The sequence below is a fragment of the Marmota flaviventris genome, chromosome 11 (assembly GCF_047511675.1).
Source record: "Marmota flaviventris isolate mMarFla1 chromosome 11, mMarFla1.hap1, whole genome shotgun sequence".
NCBI classification, from domain to species: domain Eukaryota; kingdom Metazoa; phylum Chordata; class Mammalia; order Rodentia; family Sciuridae; genus Marmota; species Marmota flaviventris.
In genome coordinates this window covers 62,691,628-62,701,159 of record NC_092508.1, presented here as the reverse complement: position 1 = coordinate 62,701,159, position 9,532 = coordinate 62,691,628, and the positions used below count along the sequence as shown (strand labels likewise).

At 36.1% G+C, this 9,532-nt stretch overlaps 1 protein-coding gene across 2 annotated transcripts; it reads left to right on the top strand.

The window, feature by feature from the left end:
- Nucleotides 1-309: 309 nt before the first annotated feature.
- G6pc2 (glucose-6-phosphatase catalytic subunit 2) lies at nucleotides 310-6,394 on the top strand. 2 transcript variants are annotated; one of them, XM_027946004.2, is made up of 5 exons: nucleotides 310-527; nucleotides 1,097-1,206; nucleotides 2,962-3,073; nucleotides 4,972-5,087; nucleotides 5,883-6,394. In XM_027946004.2, exons 1-5 carry the CDS (start codon nucleotides 310-312, stop codon nucleotides 6,392-6,394), a joined length of 1,068 nt encoding a protein of 355 aa, XP_027801805.1. The 2 variants fall into 2 exon arrangements, with proteins under 2 accessions (XP_027801805.1, XP_027801806.1); XM_027946005.1 differs by lacking the exon at nucleotides 4,972-5,087 and having other exon boundaries at nucleotides 5,883-5,907.
- Nucleotides 6,395-9,532: the final 3,138 nt, after the last annotated feature.

Here is a 9,532-nt window from a genome sequence, read left to right as displayed (position 1 = left end):
TATCAAACAAACATGATCCAACTGTTCACACAAAAGGGAGGTTGCATAAGAAAGTCATTGTGCTTCTATCCAAATTTCCCTTCAAATTGCCACAGATCAGCATGTACTTTACCTCTTTTCCACCAATTTAAAAACATGGATAAGTGAGCTTTTCAACAGAGGAGGACCAACAGGCCTTCTCCACAGATGGTCAGCATCACATGTCACGGTAATGGCTCAACACACCACAAAGATGCCTACATAAAAACCGCGGGATTCAGAGCACTTCAGCTTCAATTGCTCTATGTTTGGAACTGCCTTTTCTTCAAGATGGATTTTCTTCATAGAAATGGAGTGCTCATTATTCAGCATTTGCAGAAGGACTACCGAGCTTACTACGAGTTTCTAAATTTCATGTCCAATGTTGGAGACCCCCGGAATATCTTTTCTATTTATTTTCCACTTTGGTTTCAACTTAATCAGACAGTTGGAACCAAAATGATATGGGTAGCTGTCATTGGGGATTGGTTCAATCTTATATTTAAATGGTAAGACTTCTGTTCTATTTCATTTTTCCTAAAACGTATTCTTAAATTTGTGGCTTTGGCTTAATGATCTAATTGCAGATGTGTATAGTTTTACTTGAAAAATCTTTCAAATATACAGTTAACTTAAAACACCAAATTCATAAGCAGAACTTGCAAAAAGCATAGAAATATATGATTTAACCAACTTACAAGTAAATTCCAAAACTCTGTGACACATATTTTGTGATTAATCAAGAAGTTAATTAAATGAGCAGCATCATTATGAACAGGTTTATGATTCTAGGGACCACTTTGATATTTCCATTATAAGTAAACAAAGCACCCAAAGGACTTCCCTACAAGGAAAAAATTTCCTGTGTTTATAGGAGACTAGGGTGCTTAAACCCAAATGACTACCATCCTTTAGAATGAGAGACCAGAACCCAAGTTCTTTCAGAGTTTATTAACTGTGACCTTTCCCCATCTACCTTCTGCTCAAGTCACTTTTATAGGCAAAAATAGGTAGCCTTCAGTTAAGTAATAGTTGTGCATTTTAAAATATGTTAATATTTATATTTCCTTAAATACAGGATATTATTTGGTCATCGGCCTTACTGGTGGATCCAAGAAACTCAGATTCACCCAAATCACTCAAGTGCATGTCTTGAACAGTTCCCTACTACATGTGAAACAGGTCCAGGTAAGCAATGCAGTAGCCTCCAGTGACTGAAGATATTCCAACAGAGAGTCAGAAATGAAGTCTATAAAAGACTGGAGGCTGGGGATGCAGCTAAGGTAGTGGTAGAGTACATACTGAGCATGTGCGAGGCCTTGGGTTCAATCAGTACCACCACCACCAAAACCAAAAAAAAAAAAAAAAAAAAAAAAAAAAAAATCAAACACCATTAAGAATACTTTTTTTTAAAAAAAAATATGTATATGTAAAGAAAATTTATACATTGTTTTATTAGAAGGTGTTATAGTGTACCTCCCCAGTTACACAGTGTGAAATTCTTCTGACTTGACATCCTTTGAAAATAACCCTGAATAGAGTGAATATATGAGTTCCTAATTAGTTTTCTGAATGTCTCTTTTGTTCCCATAAAATATACATATGTCTATCACTTGTCATACTGTACTGTAATTAATTCTTTATGTATTTAGGTGACCTATATATCAGGGCAAGAATGATGTGCATTTTTATCTTTATAAAAGCAATGTGTAATGAATGGATGGATGGATAACCTTGGAGACTATTTAAATTGTATTTTGGTCTATCCTAGCACTTTCCAGCATTTGTTCCATCTTATGAAACATTTTCTGGAAAGAGAGATAAAGAAAGGAAGAAAAAGCAAAAAATACTGCATTCTATATTCACCACTTGGAGATGTACAATTCAGTTAAGAATATAAAAGGCTTTGGAAATTCCTACAGACATGAAATAGGTTTTGTCTTTGTTTAACAAAAAAAGAGGCTATTGTTTCATTTGTTTGTTTTTTAAATTTTTTAAGACTTTGATGGACCTTTATTTTATTCATTTATTTATACGTGGTGCTGAGGATCTAACCCAGTGCCACACAAATGCTAGGCAAGTACTCTACCACTGAGTCACAACCCCAGCCCTGTTGTTTCATTTTTCAAAGACAGACTGATGTCTAACTAGAACGAATGTCTACTACTTGAAAAAAACAGGGGCAAAATCAAAGTAAAGTGAGTAAAAATAAAACTAAGCATGTAGGAAAGACATTCTGGGAGTGGGGAGGCTACCTGACTTCAGGATTTTTCTGACAGGATGAATGGCCCATTTATAGCTGCTGCTCACTCCCATTGTATAACGAAACCTCTCACTGCAGGGGCTGCAAAATGGACACAGGGGTAGCTGGTTGCACAAAACAGTCACTTGTAGGTTAATCAGTAAACCACAGTGTAGCAATGATGTGTTTTAGAGTTTGACTTTTCAATTCAGGGAAAATAAACTGATTCAAGATTCAAAATGAGTATTTTAATTTTCTTGTCAATTAAAAACAAGTAGATATGAAGAATGAATGAGTGGTATTAAGACTTTGGTGAAACAGTCTGAATTCTTAATTATCTTTGAATATATTGATGTCTAGAATTCAATGAGCTTGAAAACAAGGGAAAAAATTTAAGTATATTTTTTAGCTGTTGATGGACTTTATTTTATTTATTAATTCATATGTGCCTCATCCATGCTAGGCAAGCACTCTACCACTGAGCTACAACCCCAGCTCTGAAAAAAAAAAAAAAAAGAGTACCACTTAATGGTTCATTTGACTCAATTTTGCTTATCTGTACCTATTTCTAAACGTTTCATATAGCCTATACCCTGTGGGTTTCTTGAGTAATTTGTAATTTTCATAACCAATAGCTATTCTAAGGTCCATTTCTGATATTGATAATTAACCACCTTTCAAATGGGTGATACTTGTTGCAGGAAGTCCGTCTGGTCATGCAATGGGCTCATCATGTGTCTGGTATGTCATGGTAACGGCTGCCCTGAGTCATGCTGTCAGCCGGATGGATGAGTTTTCTACCACTCTGCACAGGTCAGCTTGATTCCAGAATATGACATTGGATATGCAAAGTCTTTACTAAAACTTCATTTTAGTATATAAAAATACTAAAAAGTTGTTGAATTTAATGTGCTTGTTCTATCATAACCACAGTAGCAGAACAACTAGAAATATAATATTTTGCCTTAAGATAATGTTTTAATTAGCTTATAGCTATTGCCACTTTATTATAATAGAGTTGGAAATGTTTAACTGATTGATGGCTTGTTAAATGTGCCTTTGGGTTTCCAAAATTCAATTATTTTGGTAGCTTATAAATAAGTCATCTGAAATTATATAAGGAAATTTTTTGTGTGCACAAGCCCTAGCTTTAAGATTCTGAAAGTCTGAAGGATCATCATTCTTCTTGAATGCATCAATTTAGTAAAATTGTGCTTCCTACTTTGAAGAGGCAATGACTTTGACATCAATAACATATATTCTAGCTTTAAAGACTGTGCAATTTTTTAAATTAAAAACATTCTAGTTGCAAGATCAAATTTAAATGCTAGTAGATTTCATGTTAGTAGATTTCTTAATGTTTAGAAAGCCATGGCACTTTCAAATTACTCACATTTTGGGGACTGAGCTGTTTCTTCTCTTTTTCCCTGAAATCCTTTATAATTAAAACAATCCTTTGTACCACTTTATTCATAAATTATCAGGCTAGCTGAGATAAAATGTGTCAATTAAACTTTGTAAAAAATACAATATAAGAGCTGGGGGTTGTGGCTCAGCAGTAGTGCACTTGCCTAGCATGTGTGAGGCAACAGGGTTCGATTCTCAGCACCACCTAAAAATAAATAAAATAAAGGTATACCAAAAACTAAAAAAAAAAATGTTAAAAATACAATATATTATAACATATACCATTATGTGAAATTTCTTCTAAAATTAAAAAAAAATCAAGATTTATCACATTCCATTTTGGGGAGTAGTATTGAACAATTTAAGAAACAAGTCTCTATAGTTCATTCTTTCCTCTAATTAACAAACCTAAAAAAAAAAACGTGTTCCCCCCCCAAAAAAATTCTTATAACCCCTTTTAACTTTTATAACTGCAATACTTTCTTCATCTATAAAAATTTATCAAGTGCTCACTCTCTACCTTAACATCACTAAATACTTGATGATTTTTTTTTTTTTTTTTACCATGGTTAGCCCCGGCTTACATCCTTCTCCAAAGTCTCCTTCTCTTTATTCCTCAATCTTTCTATAACCAAATTTTGGTCTGGTCATCAGGAACAAACCATTTAAGGATTCCTGAAACTCAATACTGCTAGTTTTTTTTAATGGCATGCATTTATTAGATCTTAATATTTTGTAAGTTTTCTGGACATTACAGCTTCATGCTGAAAGTATGTAAACTAGGCCCTTTTCGTTACTGTCTATGTCTCAAAAAACAAGGAACCAGGACTCTTGAGAGTTTGTGAAATTGCCTCTAGCCAGTGTGTTTTCTTCATAGAGGGGCTGGTAGAGGAGGGTAGAGAGGAGGCACAAATAACAGGATCAATCAAAAATATATATGTATGATTTATTCTAAGTCATTCTGGATATTGGTAATTTCCCCAAACTTGAATTTCCTTTAATGTTTCTCCATTAAAACAATTTTCCTTATTTCTAGGATATCAGATTGGCTTTCTTTTTAGCACTTATTAAAATCTTAGGAGATAGCATTGATTAAATTTAGTGCATTGAGAAATAAAGAAACCTCTGTTAAAGTTTTTCAAATTCTGTGGAGTACATGAAAACATTTGGAAGAAAAGACTCTGGAATCATTTCATGTGGGAGTTGGAAGATTCCTCTGAGAAGGATCATCTTGTGTCACCCCTAATTTTATGAGTGATGCAATTTCTTTGCTCTTTACACCTGTATCTATTCTTCCATTGTAGACTAACCTGGTCATTTCTTTGGAGTCTTTTCTGGTTGATTCAAATCAGTGTCTGCATCTCCAGAGTATTCATAGCAACACATTTTCCTCATCAAGTTATTCTTGGAGTAATTGGTGGTAAATATGATCACTTATCTTTAGTCGTGTCATTTGAAAGCTTTTACTTCATTTGTCTTATGGTGTTCAATTCTCCCTGGTAGTCAGTTTTCCAATTTTAGAGGTGGTTCTTTCAAGCCACTGATATTAAATGCCACTCCAGGGAGCTTAAGTAGTTCAATGCATGCACCTCAGCCTCTGTGAAGGCAATAACACGTTCTCACTCAATGGTATAAATGCATAACTGCATGGCAAGATAGGCTTTTATGAAGTGTAACTAGAATTAAGTCCATTTCCCAAAGCTTCACTCAAAGACTGTGCTTTTGTCTTGGTTTGGAAGATTTAATAATGACCCTGTAACCTGCAATCAAGACACACTCTCCAAATCATCTGGAGTGATTGTTGCAGGACTGGACTTGCTACTTCAAATCCCTGAGGCCACATTCACCGTGATTGAGTTTCTGATGTTCAGTGCCACATATCTTTCAAAGGCTCTTTAAGCTGGCTGGCCATGGCAATTGAAATATTAATTATAAGCACCTAGTTTCTGGTGCTCTGCCTATAAAATGTGTTGTCACTCAGGGCCATTGACTATAGATTAATCCTTCTGGGGTTAATGTGGATAGTTAAAAGACTATGGGGCAAATGTTTGTTTTCATTTAATGCCTTTAAAAGGGTTTAGAAAATCCATAGAACCTAAGTGTCTAAGACCTTTTTGTCATTGAAAGCTAAGGCAAAATTTCTTACTGTAGATAGGAATGAGCGTTGAGGAGCTCAAGGGCACAGTCATCATCAGTGTCTCTTTCCAATCCCCAGGCATGCTGGTGGCAGAGGCCTTTGAACACACTCCAGGCATCCAGACAGCCAGCCTGAGCATGTACCTGAAGACCAACCTCTTCCTTTTCCTGTTTGCACTTGGCTTTTACCTGCTTCTCAGACTCTTGGACATTGACCTGCTATGGTCTGTGCCCATAGCCAAAAAGTGGTGTGCCAACCCAGACTGGATCCACATTGACACCACGCCTTTTGCTGGACTTGTGAGAAACCTTGGGGTTCTCTTTGGCTTGGGTTTTGCAATCAACTCAGAGATGTTCCTTATGAGTTGCCGAGGGGAAAATGGCTACAAGCCGAGCTTCCGGTTGCTCTGTGCCATAACCTCTTTGACCACACTGCAGCTCTACCACTTCATCAAGATCCCGACTCACACAGAGCATTTATTTTACATGTTGTCTTTCTGTAAAAGTGCATCCATCCCACTGACTGTGGTGGCTCTGATTCCCTATTGTATACATATGTTAATGAAACCAAGTGAAAAGAAGATGAAATAGAAGGTATGCAGAGAGTTAAAGCTCTGTAGTCCCAGGATCCCTTCTCCCCCATCCACTAGTACAACCATAGAGAAGGGAGAGACTATGATAATGTCTCATCAGACATAATATCTGTCAGCCTCACATAGGTTTAGTTTGGCCTTCACAGTGGTTTTTTTTTTAGTTGTCAGCATTTAAAAAACTGAATATTTGCAAAAAAAAAAAAAAAATCTGTATTTTCTTGAAAATCTAACAATATGGCAGCACAGGGCCTGAATTCTCCCACCTACAGATAATTGACTGGGACTGAACACTGTCCCCATAGATAGGAATGACTCTTCATTTTATCCCAGTCTTGAGCACTTCATCAGAAGCCCCAGTATCACATTTCTTTCTCATCTTAAGGCCTGGATGCTTCTGGTTCCTGTGGGCATTTTAATGGTAATCTCAGTCAAATTTTGTCTCCTCAGTTTTCAGATAAGGAATATGCAAGTCAAATAAACTTGCCTGTAGTTATGCCATGCTAGAACAGGAGTTAGAATCCAAATCTTCTGATACGTATTTCCATTATACTGTTTTGTTTCTTCATTTTTAAGAGATGAAAATCAGTAATAATAAATGCTTCTATTTACACTCTATGATGATTGCCATGTGAGATAGCTATTTTTTTAAAAAAATTTTTAGTTGTAGATGGACATAATACCTTTATTTTATTTTTATGTGGTGCTGAGGATCGAACCCAGTGCTTCATCCATGTGAGGTGAGCACTCTACCACTGAGCTACAACCCCAGCCCAAGATAGCTATTTTTTTCAGAAATTATATTGAAATGCCACATCCACTTTGACTTATGACCTACATACAGGATCTTGATGGGACCAGAATGGCTGCAAATATGGATACATAGACACATTCAGCAGAAATGATCAGGTCAGGCTCCTCAAGATAAATTTGAACCTCTTCTTAACTCCTGGTCTCTGTTTCAGAGTAGTGCTTATCAATATTTCAATAAATTCTGGTGAAGATATTCTGTTAGAATGTGATTTAGCCAAAAAAGTCTCATCTCTTCACTATGACATTCCCTTATTCTATTTTTTAGGAGACAATCTTTCAAAACCAGGAAAATCAAGTGCCTTCTTCAAAGTCATGCTCCAACCCTGTATCTATTAGCTGGATTAATCTCGATCTATACTGAACTGTGACGAAAAGTTACAGCTTTACTTTAGAAAATTACTCATTATAGACTATTAATATTGTACTAATAACTTCTCAGTAAGGGTTGTTTTTCCCTCATTGAGTCTAATAATTCTGGACTTTTAGTTGATGACTATCATTTCAATCAAGCCTAAGAGGTTTTTGGTTTTTTTTTTTTTTTTTTTTTGCTGTTGTTTTGCTACACTAGGGATTGAACCCAGGAGTACTCTGCTATGGAGCTATATCCCCAGCCCTTTTATCAATTTTATTTTGACACTGAATCTTGCTTAGTTGTCCAGGCTGGCCTCCAACTTGTATTCTTTCTGCCTTGGCCTCCCAAGCTACTGGGATTACAGGCATGTATCATCACTCCAAGCAGACACAAGGATTCTGAGTGTGTTTTTGCTACACACATTAGTGACCTGTGATCCACCATAATGTTTTATTTAACCTTTCTCAAAAATATCAGTATGTGAATAATTTTAGATGATAATATGTGAAAGAACCCATAAATGTTTACAAAAACATAATAGTTCAAGGAAGTGCTAGTTGACAAGAGATTAGTTTTGGAGAATGAAACTTCTAAAAACCAAAGCAATTATTGGCTCTTTCCCAAGTGTATTTATAGAGCATGTCCTGTTGCTTTTATGAAATGCATTTAGTAGCTTTCTTTTTAAAAGGTAATTGGTTATTAAGCAAAAGACTGAGGGATGAAGAAAGTTTACTTTAAGGTTAAATTTGTCTTATGCTAATGGGATAATTAGGGCAAAAGCAGCAGAAGACAAAGATTCTGGTTCACTTCGTCAATGCCCCTCCTCATTTTAACTTTCCAAGGTCACTTCATATGTTATGATTCATTTGCCTCACCCCCAGCTCATACTGCTGGGTCAGAGTTCTAACTCCCCTCTCAGAACCTTTTATCAAAGTTCCCTATGAGGTTGGCAATGTTCATCTTGAAGTGTTCTCCATTCTGGTATAGTCTCAGCCTGCTCTAACCAAGGCCTGAGAACACTGGGGGGGGGGGGGCATTAAGAGCCAAGGATTCTGCAGCAATGTTGGACTCCACCCTGAATCCCCTCTTGGTGCCACAGAGAAGCTTTCTTAAATTACCCCATGCTGCTCTTTGGGTGACCTGCGATCCTTAGGGGGCAGCAAGAGGAGTAGGGGCTCATTTTCTATAATCAATCCCCCCAAATTCTACCTTTATCTGCCAAAACTCTCAGAGTCCCCATGTGAGGAGATTTTTCTTTTCTACTCCAGTTGTCTCCTGGAGGAATCCGTATGGTGGCAAATTGCTTTTGCAATTGAAACTGCTTAGGCAGCAAGAGAAGCAGTTTCTCACAGCGTGGAGAAAATGACAGCCTTTAATAAGGATGGAAAACATTCTTCTGCTTGCAATCTATTTGTCAGAAGGAAGCAGAACCGAGTTCATCTGACTACTATTACCATATCCATATATTCAAAAGGTCTGAGTATCTACATATTCAAGAGAAAAATGTCAATATTATGAGCTTTGAGGATGAGACGATCTAGACAACTGACTTAGGAAATTTGTCCAATCAAACATACATTTGACAAGAGATGCAAAGGAATTTATTATTGCTGAAACTAGTTATCAAGATGAGTTTTGAATCCCTTTCTTTTAACAGCCTATTGACTGGACATCTGCTTCAGAAGGTTAAGTTGGTGCCTTCTCTATACCTATTTTGCTGTAACAGAATGGTAATTTAAAATAAAATTCTATTGTGTTATTAAAATCCAAAGTAATATCAATATTATATATCATGAATTTGTAAATAAAATTGAAATCAAATTGGAACATACACATACCCCCACCTCCCTCCAAAAAACCCCAAACAACAACAAAAAACTCTTGGCAAAAGAGAAAGTTGTTTTTTTTTTAATAGGTGGATTTAAAACTATGATTACTTTCTTAAGTATATTAAAGTTGTAGTTTCTAGCTGTT

Bases quoted from the DNA above. Each gene is read 5' to 3' on its own strand.
- G6pc2 (XM_027946004.2), top strand. From the start codon at position 310: ATGGATTTTCTTCATAGAAATGGAGTGCTCATTATTCAGCATTTGCAG. The intron at 1,207-2,961 runs GTAAGCAATGCA...TACTTGTTGCAG, and splicing joins TACATGTGAAACAGGTCCAG to GAAGTCCGTCTGGTCATGCA. The intron at 3,074-4,971 runs GTCAGCTTGATT...CTTCCATTGTAG, and splicing joins TTTTCTACCACTCTGCACAG to ACTAACCTGGTCATTTCTTT.